This window comes from Heloderma suspectum, chromosome 1 (genome assembly GCF_057233095.1).
Source record: "Heloderma suspectum isolate Gila_16-S chromosome 1, 16-S_ref, whole genome shotgun sequence".
NCBI classification, from domain to species: domain Eukaryota; kingdom Metazoa; phylum Chordata; class Lepidosauria; order Squamata; family Helodermatidae; genus Heloderma; species Heloderma suspectum.
The window spans coordinates 141098303-141122346 of NC_139458.1; the positions used below are offsets into that span (position 1 = coordinate 141098303).

Here is a 24044-nt window from a genome sequence, read left to right on the forward strand (position 1 = left end):
GCCCAGGGAGGATTCCAGGGGGAGGGATGGAGCGCCTCCCCCCCACCGCGTATCCACGCTCCGCAAAGGTAAGTGACTTTCGTACATCCCTATTTGCAGTAGATACAGCAAACAAGCTAAGGGGGATTAGTAGGCCAAGGGACAAGTGTTAGATGCCTGCCCCCCCTCCCCTTTTCTGTGGGGCAGCCTCATGTCATGAGAATGGAGTGGGCAGACCCCTCCCCCATGGGGCTGCAGAAGTGTACCATGGCAGCGACCATGCCTAGGGGTGCCAGTGGGCATGGCTTTACTCAGAAGGGGAGGACACGATGTGTCCCACTCTGACAGCTGTGTAAGCTTGTTTGAAGGCTTCCCTGTATCAAACTAAGGGGTATTCCAACTCATGTGAAGTTCAATAGTTAATAAATATAGTAATATTATAGACAACAGTCTAATAAGCAGGAAGCCAAAGACTTTGCACTGATAGTAATGAAAACATGGGTAAAGTCTGGAATTCTATGTTTCTCACTTTAAAATGTGCAGTGCAGAAGGGCTACTATAACTGAAAGGGAAATATTACATGAGGCTTTATTAAGGATTGTTTTGTTTTTGTATTGTAGTGTAAGAAATTAAGAACATACAGTCATATAAAATTAAATTAGATCAGTGCTCCATCTTATGTCTCAAACTTGCTGGAAGTGGAATGCTTTGGAAATAGAGCAGCCCATGTATACTGTTAATAGAACCTGGAAGCTACCCCTTAAAGTTTGTAGATTCCAAACTAAGCAATGTGTGTGGCTGAGGAATCAAGCTTTGGGGATGTTGTTGTCTTGGAGATCCAGTCCCCAAATCTTGTCATTATAGTTAGGTCTAAACAAAGAGGAAGTAAAAACTACCCCCACCTCTATTGAATATAAGAACATATTAGCAATGAATTCCTAAATAAGTATGCACATTGAGTGCACCATCTGTTTTGCACCCATTAATATAGGCTATGAAGATAGTTTTGAGTCTATTGAGTGTATAGTGCTGTTTTAAGAACAAGTAATTTTTGTATGATCTATATCAACTATTCTCTTCAGTACTGGCCAATAGGCATTTTATTTATTTATTTAGCTAGCTAGCTAGCATATTTCTTGGCTGCCTTTCAGGGCAGAAGCCCTCCCAAGGCAGGGTACAACACATAAAACCAATACAATATTAAAAGTGATAAAAACACAATAAACCAGTAAGAACACCATAAAAACAGCAATAAAAACTAGTAATAAAAACAGCAACAACAGCAATCGTATTAGGAGAAGGCCAAAGTAAAATAATATGTTTTCACGGCCTTCTTAAAAGCCTGCAATGATGGAGCATGGCGGATTCCCAATAGCAACTTATTCCAGAGGTGTGGGGCCACTGCAGTAAAGGGCTTCTGATGTGTGGTCACCCACCTAACTCCTCTCACAGGTGGGCAAATGAGAATGGCCTCTCTTGCTGATCTGAAAGTGAGGAAAGGCTGATATGCGTGAAGGCAGCCCTTCAAGTAAGTTGGTCCCAAACCGTTTAAGGCTTTAAAAGACAAAACCAGCACTTTAAATTGGGCTTGGAAACATACTGGTAACCAGTGCAGCTGGCACAGTATAGGCATTATATGATCGAATCACCTAGCTCCCACCAACACTTGGGCGGCCACATGTCACTACTGCATGGATAACTGAGGAAAGGTCCATCTTCTCCAGATAGGGCTGCAGCTGGCATACCAGCCTAAGCTGGTAAAATGGACTCCTGGACACCACAGCCACCTGGGCTTCCCCAGGTAACATAGAGTCCAGGATGACTCCCAGACTATGCACTTGGTCTTTTAGGGGGAGTGCAACCCCTTCTGAGATCAGTTGTAAACCTCTATCCAGAATAATTGGTTTCCCAACCCACAGTACCTGTCTTGTCTGGATAAGTTTCAGCTTGTTAGCCCTCATCCACCCCAAAACAGCCACCAGACACTGATTCATGAGTTCAGCAGCTTCCCTGGGATGTGTAGATGGAAATGAGTGGTAGAGCTGAGTATCATCTGCATACTGATGACACTTCAGCCCAAACCTCCTGACTTCCCCCAGCGGTTTCATGTAGATGTTAAAAAGTATGGGGGACAAAATGGAACCTTGAAGTACTCCACAGGCTAAAGGCCATGGGGTAGAACAAAAGTCCCCCAGCACCGTCTTCTGAGACCACTCCTCCAGGAAGGGCCAGAACCACTTTAAAACAGTGCCTCCCAAGCCCAATCCAGATAAATGATCCAGAAGGATACCATGGTCGATGGTATGAAAAGCTGCTGAGAGGACCAGAAGAATCATAGAATAGTAGGGTTGGAAGGGGCCTACAAGACCATCGAATCCAACCCCTTGCTCAGTGCAGGAATCCAAGGGGGTTGTGCTCCACACATCCATTCCCCGGTATAAGTCATCAACCAGCAAAACTAAGGCTGTCTCTGTCCCGTAACCAGGTCTGAAACCTGATTGGATCTAAATAATCAGTATCATCTAACACCACCTGGAGCTGTATGTGCTCCAGCACCTTGCCCAAGAATGGCAAATTTGATACCGGGCAGTACTTATCTGAACCCAAAGATCTAGATTTGGTTTCTTCAACAAGGTCCTCACCACTGTTTCTTTCAAAGCTGTGGGGATTTCACTATCCCTCAAGCAGGCATTTACCACCTCGGAGGTCCAGGTATCCAGCCTAGCTCTGGCATATTTCACAAGCCAGAATGGACAAGGATCTAAGGGGCAAGTAGTAGGCCTCAGTCCTCCAAGCAGTGTGTCTGCATCCTCAGGTTGCACAAGATTAAAGGTATCCATAAATGAGTAGATGGTGCACTAGCCCCATCCATCTCAGAGCCCGTCAAAGCAATGGCATCCAAGTCAGCACGAATACCAGCGACTTTATCTGCAAAGCATCTGGGAAATTGCTCACAACAGGCCTTTGAGGGTTTGTGTTGTTGTGTTCTATAACCTACACCCAAGAAGCCATTAACCACCCAAAAGAGTTCCGCTGGATGCCACCGAGTAGATGCAATAGTGGTGAAGTGAGATTTCTTCAGCAGCAGCATTGCCACAGAATATGGTTGCAAATGGATTCTTACCTGTGTTCAAGCATAGTCATTGTGAGTCTTCCCCCATTTATGCTCTAATCATTGATACAGTTGTTTCATCACCCTCAGGATCTTGGAACACCAAGGAGCTGACACGGTTCTAAGACTAGGTCAAGGACATTTGGGAGTGATCATATTGATAACCAGGGTCATCTCATTCCAAGTGGTGACCAAGACCTTGGCAGGATTGCTGGCTAGGCCTGCAGGAAAATCCCCAAGAGACCTCAGAAAGCCATCAGGATTCAGCAGCCTCCAGGGACGAACCATCAAACTTAGTCCCCCACCCCTTTAGTATTGTCCATTGTAGGAGGTGGCTCTTTTCTCCTTCTGGTCCACATTTCTATGGCACACCTCCCTCCCTCCCTCCCTTTTTTTTCATAGTGTATTTTGGTCTACTAGAATGTACATTCTGCTCAGTACTTCCTCCATCATTCATTCTTGTCCTCAAAATGCACTTGATAAAATCCAGGAATGTTGCAATTTTTCTTTTTTTAAAATGGAGAGTACTCAATGTTACAGGAAAGCATCTTTAAACTCTCCTATGCACCTATCCCCTTGTATTCAGCTATGGTAGTCTCTTCCCAGTTCCAGCTTCCCTCTTTTATAAATTCTGAAGGATTTTGCTCACTCCACTTAAAGCAGTTTTGAATCTCTCCTGCTGGTGGCATGCATGTGTGAAAGACAGCTATGCAATTTTAAATGTGCTTGTACCAGATTTTTAAACTGATTGTTCACTATCCAGAAATCACATTTCAACCTTCCTGTATTTTTTGTGTCACCTGTGAACAGATCAACTTTATCTGAAGCTCATCTTTAGTTAACCACAGACTGGGGTTTACTACAGGACTGTACATATTTTTCATGTTTTAATCTTTTATGCTTTTTCACATTTTAATCTCTCTTCCCGGTACAGAAGTGTGCATAGAAAGCCTTGACAATATCACCTCCAATGCAAATTTATTTCACTGTCCCATTGTTGGGCATAGTGTGTTTTTCAGTTACATCTGTGCTGAGAACACTTGCTTTCTCAGTTGCCAACTGGTGCAGCTGCTATAGCTCTGAGATGGGGAGGGTTTTTCCTTTTCTTCAAAAGGATGTGCTAGTGCACCAGCGCGAATGTATATAGTAATGCCATAATAAAAAAAATATGTATGGCTTTCTCCTTCAGTTTCGCTGGGGAGTGTGGGTGGAAGGATGATGAAGGGAAAATGAATGTAGGGTGGGCTAAAGCGATATTATCTATGAAACTGTATGGGAGTCTAGGTGCAGAGCAGTTCTGGATAATAAGGTGGGGTCTTCCCCAGCTGGCTGGAGAGTCTATGGTTACATTTAAAATGTCAGAAGCATAACTTGCAAAAGGTGGTAATGCACATTAACCTGAATCAGGAGAAATGTCCTGGGTAATAGTGTTTTAAAATGTACAAGCAATTTTGGCTTAAGGTTGCAGTCTTGTACCCACTTACCTGGGAGCAAGCGTATAAGTACATATGCATAGCACGGCACTGTAAGTAATCTACTTGTTACAACATGCTTAAGCGAACAAGGATGTCCTAAATAAGGTGAGAATAAAAATGGAAGCTACAATGACAGCAGCAACGCTTGCTTCGCTAGTGGAAATTGTCAGACTTATCTAACAGTGCCACCCTGCACGTATTTACTTAGAACTAGGTCTCACCAAACTCAATACGACATGCTTCCTAGCCAGTGGGCAAGGGCTGCAGTCCTAAAGGCAAAGTATGGTGATGGTAAAAAACCAGAAAATGCAATTTCTGTTCGCCGTGAGCATTTAAACGAAGCAAGCAATTAGTAAAGGCTGGACCATACTTAGCAAAGGAAACGTAACGATTACTGAAGACTAGTATATCAGGATGAATATGGACTTGAGCACGCTCCGGGAGAGAGCGCAGGACAGGGAGGCCTGGCGTGCTGTGGTCCATGGGGTCACGAAGAGTCGGGCACGCCTGAACAACAACAAAGTGTATCAGGCCGGAGGACAGCTATCACTTCAAAGATTTCTTCGCTGCTCTCTAGCTTGTACGCCCTCTGCGAGCCTTCCGGCGCCTGCCAAAGACTCTCCTGCTGCCTCGTCAGCATCGCCGGCGGAGGCGCCCCTCTTCTCTCGAGAGCCCTTCTTCAGCCTACGGCAGCTGTTCTGAGGCCAGGGAGATGGATATAAGAAGGGGTTGGAGTGACAGACACCATTTGCAACCGTAGCTTTTCCTGTCTCTGTGTCCGAGCCATTCGTCTCGCGCCGCCCTTCAGGGCTGTCCGCAACGTCTCTAGGAGCCCGCATCGGGAGCGCCCGAGGACAGCTTAGCGCCATTGGTTTATCCGCCAGAGATGAACAAAATGATTCATTCTGCTGCACGCTGTCGGAGCCCTCATTAGCTACGGGTTTTCACCACGGATCTGCAACAACGCGTAGAGCGACCACACTGCGCCCTCAGGAAACCACGGCCAATGACAGGCGCCGGTTTTTCTGACCGGAAGCTCAGGCTGTGTGTCTCGATAATATTTCCCCCCGTGGCCGCCCTAACCTGCCCTAGAAATGGAGGAAATCAGGAACATTTGGAACCGGAAGTAGCGGAAACGGCGGGACGCGGCGGCGGCTGAGCCATATCCTCCTCCGCCGCAGGTCACGTGGAGGTGGCGCAGTAGCTTGTCGCTCCTCCCATCCTCCTGGCGGAGCCCGGGGCGGCGGCGGCGGCGGCGGCATGGCGGACACGGCCTCTCAGGTGCTGCTGGGCTCCGGCCTCACTATACTGTCGCAGCCGCTCATGTACGTGAAGGTGCTAGTGCAGGTGAGACCTTTAGCCCCGGCAGGCTGTCCTCCTGTGCGAGAACGTGAGAATGGGGACAGCCGCGGTGTGGGGCGGGGAGGCATCGTCGTGACCCCAGGTGGCCTCTGCTCCTCCTTTTTCCGGCTGTCAGGTCGTCCTCTCTGCGAAAACGTTTCATGGCGGCAGCGCCCTCCTCCCCCTAAATAAGATTAGCATTGACCCTAGCGGTAGCGGGCTCACCCGCAGCCTTCGGCCTTGATTTGCCTTCGGCTCCCTTTCCCTAGGGTGGCCTTCCCTTGTCCCTGTCCCGGGTCGTGTAGCCGCCGCCCTGGCAGAGGCAGGAAAGCTGCCGATGAGAACGCAGACCGTGCTTCCTCGTTTCCACTTTCTCCCAGTTCCATCCAGACGACCGCCATAACCTGGCACGAAAGGGCCACCAAAACAACCTATTCCAATGGCTAAAAACATAGATGTTCCGGGGGGGGGGGTGTCGGGGGGGGTGTCCCTGGGAAGCAGCAGCAGCCATCACCATTGCCAGTCGTTCCAATTGTTTAATTTTCTCTTAAGAAACACGCCTTGAGACAGATGGAGAGTGGGGACTTCCCCAGTGTAGGATTTCAGTCCAATTCTGATGGATGACTGGGCAAGAGTCCTTAGGTCCTTTGCAGAGGTCCCCCCTGTTGTAAAAAGAATGCTTCCTCCGGGGTTTTGCTGCCGTGAGACACTCCGCCAGCTGCTTATCACACTCGCATGCCATCCTGCCACAGACGCTTGTGGAGCGGCACTCTGTCTCTGAGCTCTTGCACAAGAGTTTGTAGCGCTGCCATTTTACCTTGCTGTGACACTTCAAGGAGACCCTGGCATGGCGGTAACAACAGTCATGCAAGAAACAGCATTGATCTACTGCATCCAGGGGGCTTCCAGAACCTCCAGTTCCACAGTGGCAGCCATAGCGATTGAGTGCTAGTAGGGGGATTTTTAGGCGGTGCCGGTAACACCACAGAGTCAAAACCATCTCCAAGACGCTGCGCTTCTCTCGCTTGCTGCCTTTGCTGTGTCCACATTCCTGGGAGAACAAAACTGCCAATGCTAGCCACAGAGTAATCTTCATTACAGAAGCCAATGCTAACTTTAGCCAGTTTCAAATTGGTTCCCCCCACTCAAATGTTTTGTGAGTTTAGCTGTTTTCTAAAAGCACTTTTCTGCACTGGCTTTATGTGCACCTCGTATTCAAATCAGCCTCCTTCTCATTTTTATTGGTAGTGTCTGGGACACTCCCAGTAGTTTCAGACTTGAAGAGTTTCTTTATTTAGTATCTTTGGTTGCATGTTGCTTTTGGCCAGTTGTGGCTTTTTGCTCAAATCATCATTGGTTGGAAAGCACAGCTACACAGAAACAGCCTGCCTGTACAAAAATTTAACAGCCCATGCATTTTTAGGACATTCATCTTCTAATCACAAATGCAGACTTGGGAAGGATATTTGTATTTTCAGAGTGCGAATACACAAATCCCTGTAATGTTCCAAATTTAAGGACAAAGAGCAGTTCTGAAGCTGGCTGTCATTAACATCACAACTGTCTTTTTATATGTTAGCCACAATGAGAACTATGTTAGAGCCATGTGGCGAGATATCTATCTCAAAAATCAATGCTGCCTATCTCTGCCTGGAAAGCCCATTACCTGCTCTGGGAAATCATAGCTGTAAACGTTGGTATCCAGTGTACCCATAAAACTTTCCGCCGAACTGCAGATTTCCTTTATAATGTGAGTTGAAAACTATAGAAAGCATGTTGCCTGGCAAGGCCTGCTTTGGTGAATCAAGCAGGGGTTCACATACGAAGCAAAGCAGTTCCATGATAGGAGACTCACATCTAGTCTCTAGATTTATTGTCCTAGTCACAACAAATCCTAACTCTGGAGGCAGCCAGATCACATCAAGGAAAAGTTTCTGCTTTTAAATAAAGTTACTAATACAGCGCAGGGGAGGAGGGAACTCTTTGAAGAGAAGTAAGGAGAAAAGTTTGATGGAGTGGGTATGTAGATCTGTTTGCTCTGTAGTTCTAAATGTCTTGTATAGCACTAAAAGCTGGTACTTGTGGGTGTCCGGTGTCCCAGTAAATCTTTCTGCTGAACTGCGGTCCACCATGCTTCTGAATGTGAGTTGCAAACTAGGCCATCTTCCAAATATAGTGGTTTTTGTGTTTCAGGCTTGCAGTTAGTAGTATGGCACTGGAACTGTAGGAAAGGACAGAAACTCATGTGTCTTTTCTGGTTCAGCTTACACCTATCGGCCAATTTAATAGCTGCATCAACGCTGCTAGGGAATGTTAGAACCATTCCTTAGGGTGCTGTTCACCCTGTAGAGGTTGCTGCACACTGTCTCTTTATTTTGAAGGTGGGATATGAACCCCTCCCTCCAACTCTGGGAAGAAATATTTTTGGGCGACAGGTCTATCAGCTTCCTGGCCTCTTTGCTTATGGTGAGTGTATAATGGATAAGTTTTGTGAAAGAGCCTAAAGCAGGACTGTATTGCTGCGATAACCGTACTGTGCTTGGCAACCCATGCCTTTGAAGCAGAGCTCTCATGTGTACTGGGTTTTGCTAGAGATTCTACGAAGGGTGGTAGTGATATTCATGTAGCTAAAGTGCTGAGTGTCTGGGATGGAGGTTTAAAAGAAGTGCCAGAGGTATAGGCGTAGTTACTGGCTTTTGAATTCCAGTCAGTAAAGCAAAATTGTAATACTAGAGATATTTGGGCAACTGAGTCTCTTCCTGTGGTCTACAACCCTCCCAAGCATCACACATGATTTGGCCTGTACATGCATGTGCATATCTCAGCAGTGTCACACTTCATCCTCCAGCTTGTGTTATTGACCATGAACTGCTTTTTCCACACGCTGTTGCTCAAAGTAACGATGATTAACTTTGGCTCTGTAGTTCTTGTTACTGGGGAGAATGGCAGAGTCTGGTAAGGGCAAGCAGGGTGCTGGTGCATGCTAACATTATTTTTGGGTGCAATCCAGTGTGCAGTTAAGCATGTGGAGATCAATGGGACATGAACCTTCTTTACTGTGTGCTAGATTGTGCCTGTAGCTGTGCATGGTGACCTTTAGTACTGAACTTTCAAACTTAGCATCAGGCCTGGCTTCTTTAGCATGGGGAAGGCTAAGTTTGAAATAGTTTCACAAGAATGGCATCATTAGCAACTATTAGTTAGATATTTTGATTGCTGGAATCTCTTCTAGGCAGGTATGCTGAGTGAATGGGGAGAACCTTGGGACAGATCCTGATGTCTGTGTTAACTTCTGTTTTCAGCTAAACACATTATGAAGATTGACGGAAGGACTGGACTCTTCAAAGGTTTGGCTCCTAGGCTCTGCTCAGGAGCCATCGGCACCGTGGTGCATAGTAAAGTGTTACAGGTACCTTATAATTGTGTTGCATAGAAATTTTAGTATGCAAAGCATTTCACAGTCTTTGTCTTGTGAGGTCCGCCACTCCTTTCTGAGTCCTGCTGATAAGATGCCTCCTTATGGCAGAGATGGTCAGTAAAAGCCAAAAAGCATATACATTGGATGGATAAAGATGGGCTCATGTGCTTGAGAATTATTTGTATTCTAGATATATATGGGTGGTGTTTTCTTCATCTTTTGTATATATCAAATGTAATGCTTTAAAAAAAAACCCTATATCTCATTTTGCTGTTAGAACCTTTCTTTTGAAATAGATTATTGCTTTAACTGAATATTTCAGGCTTTAATTATGAGTAAACTGGGCCTGGATATTTTGGCTGACCTTGATAGTCAGCCAAAAGCTATGGTAGCTAGGACCTTGCCATCCTCCAATGGGCAACGGGTATGGCATTTTCTCTGAAGTCATGTTGAGCCAAAGCTTGGAGGCTTGGAGCAGCATGCGAAGAGGGAAAATTTCCTGCTGTTCCCTCCGCACCCTGCCCTGAGCTCAGGAGGAAGGCTCGGGTTCTTCTTTTCATCTCACCTTCCAGGAGCACCACGAGTGCAGCAATATGCTACATACACTAGCACACACTAGCGCGGTACACACCGCAGCACCAGGCGCCCTCCAGAGCTTGGGATGGAGGCAGGACACTGTCCCTACTGTTACACTGTGCTTCAGAAGCTTTCCAAGTAGTCTTAGAAGAGCAGCATAATTTGGACAACCTCCACTCTCTTCATGAACTTGTAACATGGGGCGGGGGGGGGGGGGCATTGTTCTTGCCGGCATGCTGCACTTCTAATGTATTCAGAGTGCCTTCAGGGCATCCTGCAACTTCGGGGATTATTCCCCCATTGCAGAAGCTCCAGACTCAGGGCTGCGGCAAGTAATGGATATTGAAGGAAAGAGGGATGCTTGCTATGGTAAGTGTGGTGAGTGCATTTGTAGCTACCTAGGATTAACGCCCATTAAACACATTGGGCTGGTTCACATGTGATGCCAACGCATGGCGTTACATGAATAAGCCTTGTGCTTGTGCACTCCCTCCTTCCCTTATGTCAGGAGTGGGCATCTTGTGGCCCTCCAGATGTTTTGGCCTTCTACTCCCATGATCCCTCACCATTGGCTGTGCTGGCTAGGGCTGATGGAAGTTGTAGAACAAAATATCTGGAGGGCCACAAGTGGCCCAGCCATGTGTTCCCATTCAACAAGTTACTTCCTCTTTAGCAGAAGCCATTATTTGCTGTTACAACCAAATTGGCAAGCTATGGTTTGTGTTCACCCTTCAAACCAGGATCGCAAGTGACAGTTTGAAGCCTTGAAGCACAACGCTTGTTGTCATAGCACCGAAGCGTGGCTTGGTGTGGACCGAGCTAATGGTGCTTCCAAAGAAATGTGTGTGTGATCAGGCTGTAAGTCAGATTCTTCTTGGTTGCTGCCAGGACTTATCGCTGTTTATGCTGTGTGTAAACATGAATGTACATGGCAGTTTCATGCTTTTTGACAATATGGTCAAGTTGTTGGCATCAAAACAACTTATTCATAGGCTGGACAATTTGGATCTAAATTTAGTTTAGGTGTTTCTGTGGGCTGCCTGGATTGCTGCTGTGGCTACTTTGTTAGGCCAACCTATAAGTAGTAGTTTCAAATCTGTGAGGCTGTTTCCCTGCTTTTAATTACACAGAAGACCTACGTGGGCAGGGCTGCTAGCTCTTTTAGATGTGTTGGTTTTGGAATCCTTCCTACAGATGACAAAAAAAGCATACAGTTTTCCAGAATGAAGCTGTGAGGAATCCAATGTAACCTACAGACATATAAGCAGTGGTGGTAGGGTAGAATGTATCTTGGACAAGCACTGAGCACACAAGGGAATAATAATTGCAGGGTAGTGAACAGGTGTTTAAAATAACACAAGAAGCCCTCAAGTATGTAACTGTTTGTTTTTAGCAAAATTACTTTTTAAAACAAGAGTACAAAAAGTCACACACTTTTTCAGTTGTAATAACTGAAATGACAAACTGAAGACGTTTTTGAGACAAATGTCAGAATATATGAATGAGTGGTTTATTACCAAAGATACTTTGATAATGTTTAGAAATTAAAGCCAAGTTTAATTGGCCTGCTTTCCTACTATGCTAGTATCTTCAAGGAAAGCAACATTTCTAAATTCAGTGTAGCAATGAGCCCTAGTGGAAGAAGGGACAGACAGGATTGTACCATTTTGCATCACTTCTGCTACCCATCTACCCAATATGGGTGTGCTGGATGTGTGGGGGCAGGGATGGAGTAGGGTTAGAGAATATGCCTTGATTTAGGAAGTGATACAGCAGCTCAGATTTATAAGACTGCAGTGAAGGTGCTTTTTTTTAAAAAAAAAAAATACGACACTTTTTCTAAGGCAAGTGAACAGGGACTCTGAAAACAGAGTGGTTTTTAACATAAAGATGCCTGTAGAGCAAATCTCTTGTGAGCCAAGGAGAAGGGGCTGTGTCTCAGTGGTAGAGGACAATATTTGCATGCAGAATGTCCCAGGTTCAATCCCCAGCATATCCAGGTAGGGCTGGAAAAATTCTTGCCTGAAACCCTGGAGACACTACCAGTCAGTATCAACTGTACTGGGCTAGATGGATCAATGATCTGACTCTGTATAAGGTAGCTTCCTATGTTCCTATGAGAAGTTCTGTGTCTGCATGTAGGTGCACTCACACATGAAAAGATAGTTGGGTCTGTTAAGGAAATATATCCAAACAGGTCTGAAGCCAACCTAAGGTGAGAGGGAATTCTTTTCCAGTCCCCAGATATAGAGATTAGTCTGTGTTCGTGAAACAGATGCTGTACTTACTCTCCCCTAGAAACTAAAGTGCCAGAGATTTGTATTCAAACCGTGTTTGTGCATTCCTAGTGGCTGTACAGGCTGTCTATGGCATTTGCAGCATTTCATGTTTATGGTGCCATCAGTGTGCCTGGTGCCTTCCAGTGTGCCTGATGGCTTCCAAGCAGAAATAGACTGCCCCCTGCCCCAACGGAACTTACAATCTAAGATGGCCAGTAAGGAAAACAACAGAGTGAGGGTGGAAGAAGCAAGATTGGGAGTGAAGAATGAATGCAAAGGCAATTATATATATGCTTAAGATTTGGCAACGTTTGGGAATGAGGGTGGAGGGGATAAGCCATGGGCTCATACTTTTCTGTTCTCCTTCTGTCTAGAAATGCCAGGAAGCTGACCAAGTTGAGGTATGTTGGTGCTAGGTTCTCTGCATGAGTTGCTTCTCTGTTTCCCTGCAAGGTTGATTTCGCCTTTTGGAGATTATGGGCATTGAGAGATGGCTGTAGTTTGTATTTCACAGTATATGGAGTACTGCACCTTGTGGGAAGTGGGAGGCTATGCAGAATATCTTCTACCCAGAATTATGAAAATGAAACCTGATAAAATAACAAGATGCCTTGTACAGAGGCAGCGGAAATTCTGTTACCCCATATCTTTGAAGCTGACTTGTTTCTTTTCTCTCCAGGAATCAGGGAATGGCCGCAAGGAGTCTGGGTCCTCCCTGGATCAAGTTATCAAAGAGGTAAGCTACATGGTTCATTCGCCATGGACACAAATGATTCAAGTTTTTAAAAAAATTAAATTCTTTATTTCATTTCCATTTTAATACATGTACATTATCTGTCTGTACAACTTTGTTCAACAAATGCATAATAAATGGTACAACAATTTACAAGTATCCACGTTACTCTGTCAACAATGATAAGATGTACATATTTTATTCTTAAGAACAAATATATAACCTAAACTAAACTTTCACTGTGATTTTTTATGTTTGAAAACATGCATTATAATTTGTTAATACATATACCTTCTTATTTGTTGTTTTAATTATGTATAGTACCTTTTTGTGTGCTATGATAACCAAAGAGTTTTGTAGTAAGAGGGAACACTCCATCGTTTCTCTGCGTTTGTATAAACAATAAAACTGTACCATTCTTCCATAAAACTGTCCTTTTTTCTTTGTCCTTTTGCTAATTTAATATTTGTCAATTTTTCTAATAATGCAATCTGCCATACTCTGTTGTACCATTCTTTAAGCAAGATTCCTTTTAGGTATTTCCATTTGCTGGCCATCAACAATCTAGCTGCAGTTGTTAGAAATTTTATAAGTGTTTTATGTAATAAATTCTCATGATTACCTTGCAATATTACCAGTAATGCTAATTCTAGTGTTTTTTGATATGCTTTGTCCTGTTATTTTTCTAATTTCTAGAAAAATAGTTCCATATTTTCTTCATTTTCCCACCATATGTGTTGTGTGGTGCCTAGTTCTTTACATCCCCTCCAGCAAAATTTATGTTGTCTGAGTTAATATAAGATAATCTCACTAGAGTGAGATACCAGCCTTGTATCGTTCTAATAGTTTGTTCCCTAACTTTAGAGGATAGCGTTTTAATTGGAAATCTCTGCCAGATTTTATTCCATTCTTCAGTAATTTGAATTTTCCAGTTTAGTTCCCAAACTGAGCGCAGGTTTCCAGCTGTTTCCATATCCATTTCTAACAATATTTTATAAATTTTAGAGAGAACACCATTAGGGCGCAATCCTATGGCCGATAGTCAGCAGCTAGACGGCCATAGGATAGGTTGGTTTCCGGGAACCGACCTCAGAGCCCACACTCCGAGGTCAGTTCCCCGGAGTACCGACCTCCACCCCCTCCTGCACTGCCTCGTAGGCAGTGTGGAATGGCCCCATGCGCCACTCTCGGAAAAGGAGTGCGGAGTGACAAAAATGGAGCGTTCCTGGGGGCATGCCGGGGCAGGGAAGTTGGAAATGCTGGTACGACACATCCCATGTGTAATGCAGCTACTGCTTCCGAGATCCCATGGCTAGACAGCCAATTTTGGCTGTCTAGCCACGAAAGCCAGGCAGGTGGAACGAAGAGGAGATCCACTCTTCACCACTCCCTCCCTGCACTAGATAGGCAGTCGCCACCAAGCTTGAAGGCAACCGTCGACCCAGGTGATGAAGTACTATATTGTCAAAACTGGGTAACAGTATAGTAGCTTGTTCCATTATTGTTTTCTTTCTGATAAAGTTTCCCAATTGGTTCTAGGAGTACCAGCTAATTTGCATATTTTGCAACTTTTATTTCCAATATTTTTGTTCTGTTGGTCTTGAATTGATACAAATGCTTCGAATTATAATCCATATTAAGCAGCTGTGGTTGAATCCTTCCATGAACCTGGTCATTTGTGGGGCATGTGCTGTCCCTTTACATCTTGCCCTTCCCTTGGCTGGCCTTTCTGCTGCTGATGTTTCTGCAATTGATTTTCTTAGACCTCTCAAGAGATGATTGCACGTTCTGCTGCTGCGCTAGTCACCCACCCGTTTCATGGTACGTATGGGCTGGTAGCCTTTTGGTCACTACCAGCATAAACTTATCACCCAGGACAAAACTCTAAAGGGCTTTAAGGTCATCACCAGAACTTTGAATTAGGCCCAGAACCAATTTGGAAGCCAATATAGCTGTTGCAACTAGGGATGTTGGAGAAATCCGCAGTGGAACCAAATGAGTTCAGATTTTTATGAATCTGACCTGCGGATTCCGCAGTGGACCCACTTTTCCCATTGGGTGGAATCTGCAGGCTTGTGGACTGCTTTTCTAACCTTTGGGCATTTTGTGCAAATTTTATTGTAGAAAAATACACAAATTTTAAAAACCAGCCAGAAGTGCTCATTCCCCCCCGCCCCCGGCTATAGCATTTGGGTGGTGTCCCTTTGCACATTTTTGCAGATGCAAATTTGCACAAATTTGGAAACTAAAAAAAAACTCAGTTCCATTGATGGACGGATGATGGAATGAAAAGTGCCTGACAATCTGCGAAACACAGATGGAACGGATTTCACACACTCCGTACATCCCTAGTTGCAGCATGCTTCCCATATGTGGCCCCTGCGAACAGCCTGGCCACAGCATCCTGGACCAGTTGTTTCTGAGCACTTTTCAAAAGCAGCACTATATGAAGCACATTGCAGTAATCCAGACACGATGTCACTAAGGCAAGGGTGAGCAACTTTTGGCCCTCCAGAGGGTTTGGCCTACAACTCCCATCAGCCCTAGCCAGCAGAGCCAAGGGTGAGGGATGATGGGAGTTGTAGGCCAAAACATCTGGAGGGCCACCAGCTGTCCACCCTTAAGGAATGTGTCACCCTGGTCAAGTCCGCAAACTATGAACCCACATCCTCAAAGGGTGTGCTACCCCATCCAACACAAGTTGAACTGCCATTTCCAGATCAGCTTTACCGACCAGGAGCATCTCTGTCATGGCTGGATTCAGCTTCAGCTGAATGAGATTGACTTAGAGTCATAGAGCAGTATGTTCCTGTGTCAGCCTGAATGGGGGGAAGAGAGGAGGGAGGACCGCCCTTGCTGATGTTCTTTCCCTTTTGGCTTTGTCCTTCAGTGATCACGTTGAGGTGTATGGTACAGTTCATTGGTAGAGAGACCAAGTACAGGTATGTGCATATTTTGTGAGCTGGATTCATTGGGGTTTTAACCTACAAGGTTAGAACTGGGAGAACTAAAGAGAAGCCAAGAAACAATTAGTGTGAGACCACAGCAGCTTCTTGTCATCTTTGTTGAAGTTGGCAATGGGGGCAGAATCGCTTCTTTCGTGACTTCCTAGAGTGACTTGATGGATCTCTTTCTCAATTTTCAGTGGGGTGTTTAGCTCCTTTGTCACCATTTACCGGGAAGAGGGCATCCTTGGATTTTTTGCGTGAGTACTTGCTATGGGGCTTTACCTGTCATTTGTACATGAGATGGAGGTTGGTACAGGGCTGAGCTGGGTTTTGCAGAGAGAGCTCACAGAGTGAACATGGTATGCCTCTGAGTGTCAGTTGACGGGCGGGGGGGACAGCTGGGGAGCGGGGGACAGCTGGGGAGGGTTCTTGCCTTCATGCTATGGGCTTCTGAAAATATCTGGTTGGCCACTATGGGAGATGGCTTGCTGGGATAGATGAAGCTTTGGTGTGGTCTAATAGTGTTCTTAGGTAACCCCCTGCCCAAAGTGGGTGGTGAAAATGAAAACTTCCTTCTGAGAACATTCAGCCTTGTGCTTTGTGCAAAGTTGAACAGTCTCCTGTCATGTGGGAACAGCCAGACTGCCTCTGCTGTACAGTGGAGGTGGGGGGGGGTGAGCAGGGGGAAATTGAGGTTTCTCTAGGCAGTCTGCAGCCTTTTCACTTGCTAGCTGTTCTCTTTTAGGGGCCTTATTCCCCGCCTGCTTGGGGACATCCTGTCCTTGTGGCTCTGTAACATGCTGGCCTACCTCATCAATACCTATGCACTGGAGAATGGGGTGAGTGTACTATTTGCAGTGTGGTTATATTGGGGCATGGGCTGGTGTGAGCAGTGCATCCTCCTAGTATTGGCCAGCCCGGGAGGGCCTCATATTGCTCTGTCTGCAGCATCCCCCCAAGCATCTGTTAAGTGGAGTCTCCTTGTTGTTGTCTGCAACCTTTTAATGTAAAGTCTCCTTGTTGTTGTCTGCAACCTTTTAATATTGCTACCTCAAGCAGGTCTAGCACTTCCCATCTGGATTAGGATGAGGTTGGAAATCACTCCTACTAATGGGGGAACGGGTTTCCGTTAATTGGTTTCTTTTCTTTCTAGGTCTCCACCATGTCTGAGATGAAGAGTTACTCTCAGGCTGTCACTGGAGTGAGTGTACAATCCATTTGTCTTTCCTTGGGTGGGAGGTAGGGAGTGGGAGAGGAATAGGGTTGTGAGAAGGTGGCCATAAGCTTGAGGACTCACGTTTATATCTTTGGTCCTAAACTTGGGCATGATACTAGTCCTTACGGAAGTAAAAGTATCTGCTAATGATGTCCTGTGCAAAAGATGCCTTTCAGTCTTTAGACTTTGCGATCTCTATCCAACATTGAGCAGCCTTTACCTGTTCATCAGTAAGATCTGTCTAGTGCTGAACACTTGATCAGGTGCTGTTGCTAGGCCCAAACTGTTGTTGGGGGCTGAGCTGAACAGTTGCCAGCCCTTTCCTTGTCTGTGTTCCTCGGTCAGTGCAAGCTCCAAGCCAAGATCAGAATTGGCACTGGAATCAATCTGTTAAGCTTTACTGCCCCATGAAGCTGCTTTTTTCTAGCATGGGACATGCTCCCTGCAACAATAGGGTGACTGATGGATTTGCTATAATTTGAAGAACGTTCTGCCATTAACTGTCCCTCAGCCTGGCAGGGTTCAAGGGAGAAAACTGGGGTACTCTTTCCATTGGTAAATCTTGCTGTATTGTCACTCGCAGTTCTTCGCCAGTATGCTGACTTACCCTTTTGTACTTGTCTCGAACCTGATGGCCGTTAATAGTTGTGGGTGAGTGCAGAGTATCTTTTCTTTAATCTGATTTTTGATGGCATGTTTTAAAACACACAGTTTAGTCTTACTCAGTCCTTGTTTTTCAGGTCCTTTTCCTTCCTAAGGCAATGAGAGTTTGGCAGTGTGTCTTGCAACTATTCTCTCCATATTTTCAGCAGCTGCTGTCAAGAGTTTTGGTGCCGCAGCCCACAGAGCTGCAAAATAAAGCCTCTGATCTCTTCTTTAGGTGGTAGTTAGAAAGTTTTCCTAGAATAACTCTAAGGTTTTACTTTAAAAGCACAGTGGTCAAAGAGCTATCCCATTACTGTGCCCTGCCCATATCCAAAATAGTTGTGGCTGGGGGAAAAGCAAAGGACTGTATAAAAAAAAAAAAAGGATGAACCCACAAGATTCAAAGTCTAGTGGCTTTGAATCTTGTGAGCAATTTCAAATCCAGTAAATCTTTATAAATCCATATGGATACTAAAGTCCACCCTTTAAGAGTGAAAGGATAAGAAAACACAGTATGTTTTTCCACTTTTACAAGCTTCTTCCTCATACATGTTTTATTTTACTAGGTAACTGATGGGCATTAGAGTCTACTTAATGAGTCTAATAACATAGAGGTAGAAAATTGTGATTCCTTTTACTTGTCACCATCCGATGATGTGTTAGCCACTAGAGCGACCTCCTCTCCATCCACAGGAGGCAAGTTGTTGAAAACTGAATCTAGTCTAACCTTCCTGAGACAATTCTTAATCCAGAAATAATCACATTTTGGCATGACAGCGTTTGCATTTCTACTGTGGTCTCTGCATTTCTACAATAGCTGTCCTAACAAAAAGGTCATCTGTCATGAAAGGTCAGCCTTATGAACTCTGCTGGTTCAGAACAAACATCCACCTAGACTGGCATTCTGTTTCCAGCCATGGCTAGTCGGCTCCCCAGAGGCAGCTCACAAGAAGGCCATGAAGCCAACAACTGTCCCCCGTCATTGATCTCCAGTATGTGATACTTAGAGAGAGACTGCCCCTAAACATGGGGGTTCCATGTAGCTATTGACAGCACATTCCTGTGCATGTTGACTTGGAAGTAAATCCTGTTGAGTTTAATGGGACTTACTCTCGGTTAAGTGTGTACAGCCTGAGTCAGTTGCACACATTGTGTAAAGAAGTATTTTTGTTTGTTAGTCCTGGCAGTACTGCCAATCAGTTTCATTGTGACATTTCTCTCACACGCACACATGGCCCCATGTCCTACTATTATGAGAAGGGGAGAAGAGTGTATCCCTTTATCCACTGTGTCCATACCATCCATAGTCTTATAAAACTCTGCACATCCTCTTTTTAGTTATCTTTCCCTCTACACAAATAATTTGGCTTTGCCTTCACACCAGAGCTGCCTTCCCAGGGTACTAAAAATGTGTCTCGGTTGTCAGGCTGCTCTGTCTTGCACAAGGCAGCTGAAGGCTGGCTGCACGCCTGAGCTGTTGGTGTGCACATCTAGAAGGATCAGACCATTGGTTGTGCTGCTTGATTCAAGTCTCCTTAAAAAATGAGTTCGGCCTGAATTTCATTTTGGAGAAGAATGCTTACTCTGGAAGTTGCATCTGGGCTGCTGCTTTCCAAGTGGCCTTGAGGGTAGAAATCTGGCCCTGGAGCACGCTCTTCAGATGGCATGTTACTGGTGAGCCATTTCAATGCAGCCTTGTCTTCTGCTGTTTTCCAGGCTTGCTGGTGGCCTCCCCGCTTACGCGCCAGCTTACTCCTCCTGGTTACACTGCTGGAGCCAGCTGCATGGGGAGGTACGTCTGAATTGTGTGTCGTTCCCTAGCAGACTGTGGTCTGTAGTTTTAGATGTGGGGGAGGAATAAGATGCAGAGGCCCTCCCTCCTCTCCAAGGGGCTCCGACCCTTGGTCCTCCCAGCCTCCAAAGCAAGAATGCCAGACAACAACGTCATTGACATGGTTCGGACAACACACTGGCCCCATCAGGGATTGTTTAACCCACAGTGAGCTGTGGTGCATGCCAGGTGACATTTTGAATATACAGCCCCTGCTCAAGGGTTGCCAAGTTGTGCAAACTGGCCATCGAGGGTCATTTGAGGGTTAAACAACCCTCATATAACCCTTGGTTTGTTGTAGGGTTATGTGAGGGTTGTTTAACCCTTAAATAACTTTCGGTGGCTGAGTTCGCACGACATGGCAATCCCCAAGTAGGGGTGCATATTCAAAATGTCATCCTGAACGCGCCACAGCTCATCATGGGTTAAATAACCCCCAGTGAGCCCAGTCATGTCTGAACTGGGCCATGGTGTGGCTTGAAGTGTCCTCTCCTCTTCTGGATGCATTCTAGTCCCAATAAGCTAGGGCAGCCTTCCCTAGCCTGGTGCCTTCCAGATGTTTTTGATGACAAGTCCCAGCATTCCTGACCATTGGCTATGCTGGCTGGGGCTGATGGGAGTTGTAGTCCAAAGCATCTGAAGGGCATCAGGAGGCCTGCTCCTAGTGAAGGGGTTTGGGGTTGCGTCTTTCATTTTCACAATTCTGGCTGTAGAATTTCAGTCTCTCAATTGGGGAAATGATATGAACCAGGAGGCATAGAAATTGTGAACAGACATAGGACTGATTCAGATGTGCAGGCAGTGACGAGGTACAGTTTTCTTGTGTTGGCTGTCCCATCCCAGACTTTGCATGCAGGGGTGGGATGGGTTGCTTCTGTAACTGTGCTTAGCCTCACCGCTTTCCTGCCATGCAAGCTTTACATGTGGGAAGTGATTTTGATTGGAGAGACCTTTTTACTATGTGAATTCTGAGGTGGCATGGCCCTTCCACATCAGGAGTGTTGAGCCTCATTCAACCCAAGGGCTGAATTCAGTTTCAGAAAAGCTCTTGGGGGGGCTGCATTCAGTGGTGGGTGGGGCTGCAGACAAAGGGGATGGGGCCAGAACACCAACATATTTTATCTTAAATCTCTTACTACTGTAAGCATTTCAACCCCTTAGTATGGGGGGGATGCATATGAAAGCCAAGAAACAACCAAATGATTGGCTATTGGGGTAGGGGAAGAAGGGGGCATGGCCATCTGGGGAATCTTGGAGTGGCAGATTTGGCCCCCAGATTCAACAAGATTGTGCTATATCAGTTTCTCCATCTTCGCATCCTCCTCCAGCATCCAGAACGTGGGAAGTGTGCCTAGGCTGCTTCCACAGACTGATAAGGCAGTGGCTGTCTGGGGCTGGGGGGGGGGGGGGGTTTCACTAGTACCAGGGCAGTTCCAGAATTCTGCAGTTGCCAAGGTCCTGGAACCCATAGGCCCAGCTTCTCATTCTCCCCAAGCTCCCTCACTTGCGTCCTTTTCTTCGCTTACTCAGGGCAACATGAGTCGAGGGAACAGTCTGTTTTTCCGGAAGGTGCCTGCAGGGAAGCGGTACGTGTGGGAAGAGAAGAGATTTCACTGAGTCCTGGGCCTCTTGTGGCTGCTCCAGATGCACAGAATGATGGCAGTGTGTTGATTTCTATACAGTTTTTTAAAAAATAATCATTTAATCTTGGGAAATGGACCTGGCTGTGAGCATGACTTAATGGCAGAGGTGTGAAGGGCAGCGTCTTATTTCCATCTCTCAGATCAGTGGAGGGAGGCAGTCAGGCAGAGGGAACTGGTGACAAGAAAACTGCCACTCTTGGGGGGCAGGGACTTGTTTTCTTATGAATGTGAGCAGTTCTTAACATTTCTCACAGAGAAAGGTGGTTTGTTATTGGGAATGCTCCCTTCTCCAGTTTCTGCCTTCTAATGGGATTGTATCACGCTAGGACTACCATGGGCTGGCAGCAAAGCAGTGTTTTTTCCCCTGGAAACAGGCTGCCTGTGGGGTGGAGGAGTAGCGTTCCACTTGGCCCTGTGCATTTTACTTAGAGCTGCTGAATTAATTTGGGGCTAGTGGACCAATATTTCCCCCAGACAAGGCATCTCTTAGCCTTTACCCCTTCAAACACATTGTTGAACTCCAACTTGGAAAGCCTAGAAGTAAAATGCTAATCCTGCTTGGCCACGCAGGGAGTCAAACATTACCAAGGTTGTTGTGCGCAAATCAAGCATGTATTCTGTCCCTAAGCCGATCTGGAGAGTGCCTCTAAACTGCCGTGACAACATGATTGAGGGAGTGTTGCATGTGATGGCCACCACATGGAGAGGGTGCTTGTAATTGTTCCACGAGGCTGTGGCATAGAGAGTCATTCCTGTGCAGCTGCTCACCTTGTGGAGAAGGCAATATTTCCCACAAAGCTACAGCAGACATTCAAAACTGAATGTTTATGGCACTGTGGAGAAAATCACCCAGCCCACCCCATTATGAAGTGCTGCAAACAAAAATGGCTCCCACACAGTGACGTCTGTGATTGAAATTGACTTCTGTCTGACCATTGTAATATATAAATCAGACCTGTGGTGGTGGTTACCTCAGAAACAACCCTCTAGGTGTCACCTATTTGAGAGAGGAGGATGCAGGAGCTGAGTAAGCAACTGTCTTCTGAAACTGCTATTCTGCCAAGAAACTAAAAGATGTCAGATATGCTCCCTTAGACACAAGGGGCTCTAGAAGAGATGATTTATCTTTATGTCTGCGCTTGGCAAAACAGCTACTCGAAAGCATGATTGTGAAACCACTGGCAGTGCAGAATGTGGTGGATTAATTGAATATGCTCTTAGGAAAACTCTATTAGCATTCTTTATGTTAATAAAGTTGTACACAGTGGAATTGGAGGACATAATTGGTTTAGATTTGTGTTATGGTCCCACCAGCCGGCTGATGAAGAAAAGCTTGAGGTTAGCCCCATGTCCTCAATCATGTGCAATCTATATATCACCTGCTCTGCATCTGAGTTCTTGTATCTCCTACCAGAAGCGCCTTCTTTTTGTTTCTTCTTCTGACATGATTTCAAAAAATGAAAGTACCACCTGGGCTCTAGCATACTTATAGCTTGAAAAAGTTTGAGCTTTGTGGCAGATGTTGTCATATGCCATATTTAATCACTGCCTTTAGGTGTGTAGCCTTCAGATGCGTTGGAGAAAAGCAGCATTTCTAGGGAGATGAATGGATCACAGTAGCATGTGACCAAATGGATGTAGCTGAGGGATGGGCAACTTTCGGTGATTGGGAGCTGCACCCCTGGTACCTGCCACCAGTGGAAGTGCCTGCCACCCAAATCGCACCTGTTTGGTAGGCTGATGGGAGCTCAGTTCTGCTGGGAAACAAGCCTCATGCTTCCTGCTCCCTCTCTTTCCCAGCAGAATCACTGGTATTTCGATGGCAAAGCTCGGGGGCCTGCACAAAACTCCATGATGGGCTGCATGTGGTCTGTGTGTTGCCCACCCCTAATGTAAACAAACACACACAAAGCATGTGATGCTGTAATTAAGCAAGCAGGAATACAGAAGCAACAATCTATGTACTGTACTGGTGGGACTACTGTTTTGATACACTCAAGTGGGAGGTTTACATTCCTAAGACAGATAAATGGATTGGAGTGAAAGTGCAAAGAATTACCCACGAGTGCTAAGGCCATGGACATCTGTGTACCATTCCAGTAACTCCAACAGCGTGAAGGGCACCTTGAGCATGTTCTCCAGCCCTAGTGGTATGACCCCTAGAACAGCCAAATGTACGGCTGCTGTTTTTAATGCCTTAGATAATACTTTATAGTTGCTCTATCATAGCTGCTTTTATGCTTTGTCATCAGTAAAGTTTATCTGAATAATTACTTTCTAGCAATGATGAAAAAGTGAGAGATGAGCCCCCACTCACGCTCCTTATGGCACCGTGTAAGAAATGCTCTCTTTGTGTTGAAAAGTAGAAACAATGTATCACCATCTGCTGGGCTTCAACCCAAACTCTGCACATTTTACAAATGTAGAAAGTACCACATATTTTAATTGGAATGTTGTGGTGCTGAAAAAGTCAAATATTGTATAGTGCATACCTTAACAGTCATTTGCATCAATCACATTTGGACTCTCCAGCTATTGTTTCATTTAAGATACTGTTCATAGATAGTCATGATTTTTTCTGGCACGTCACTGAGCTACCATAGGTGAGCACAAAGGGGTGGGGTGGGGTAAGAGATGCTATGGCAGGGCATCTGTAAGGTGCTGCATTCTTGGATGGTCAAGCAGGGGCTACCAACTTGTCAAGAGCTCCCAGTGGCACTCCTTCTGTTATTTGATTAGCCATGATGCTGAAGCCTGGGATTTGGTAGCTGGAAAGCTTAGGTCACCACTGTACAGAAACATGAGGTGAGGTGATGAGCCCATAGTTGCAAGGGCATTGGAATGAGGC

General features: G+C 45.6%; 2 protein-coding genes across 3 annotated transcripts; one reads left to right on the forward strand and one right to left on the reverse strand.

Moving 5' to 3' along the window:
• Positions 1-5796: 5796 nt before the first annotated feature.
• MTCH2 (mitochondrial carrier 2) lies at positions 5797-23713 on the forward strand. 2 transcript variants are annotated; one of them, XM_084804528.1, is made up of 13 exons: positions 5797-5913; positions 8289-8373; positions 9210-9316; positions 12555-12581; positions 12860-12916; positions 14677-14734; positions 15804-15855; positions 16059-16118; positions 16607-16700; positions 17015-17062; positions 17661-17728; positions 19439-19514; positions 21084-23713. In XM_084804528.1, the coding sequence occupies exons 1-13, from the start codon at positions 5827-5829 to the stop codon at positions 21168-21170; spliced, it is 906 nt and encodes a 301-aa protein (XP_084660654.1). In that variant the 5' UTR covers positions 5797-5826; the 3' UTR covers positions 21171-23713. The 2 variants fall into 2 exon arrangements, with proteins under 2 accessions (XP_084660654.1, XP_084660645.1); XM_084804519.1 differs by lacking the exon at positions 17661-17728 and having other exon boundaries at positions 21084-23707.
• Positions 6455-7043, reverse strand: LOC146358168 (phospholipase A2 crotoxin basic subunit CBb-like). Its single transcript, XM_084829607.1, has one exon. The coding sequence runs from the start codon at positions 7001-7003 to the stop codon at positions 6455-6457; it is 549 nt and encodes a 182-aa protein (XP_084685733.1). The 5' UTR covers positions 7004-7043.
• Positions 23714-24044: the final 331 nt, after the last annotated feature.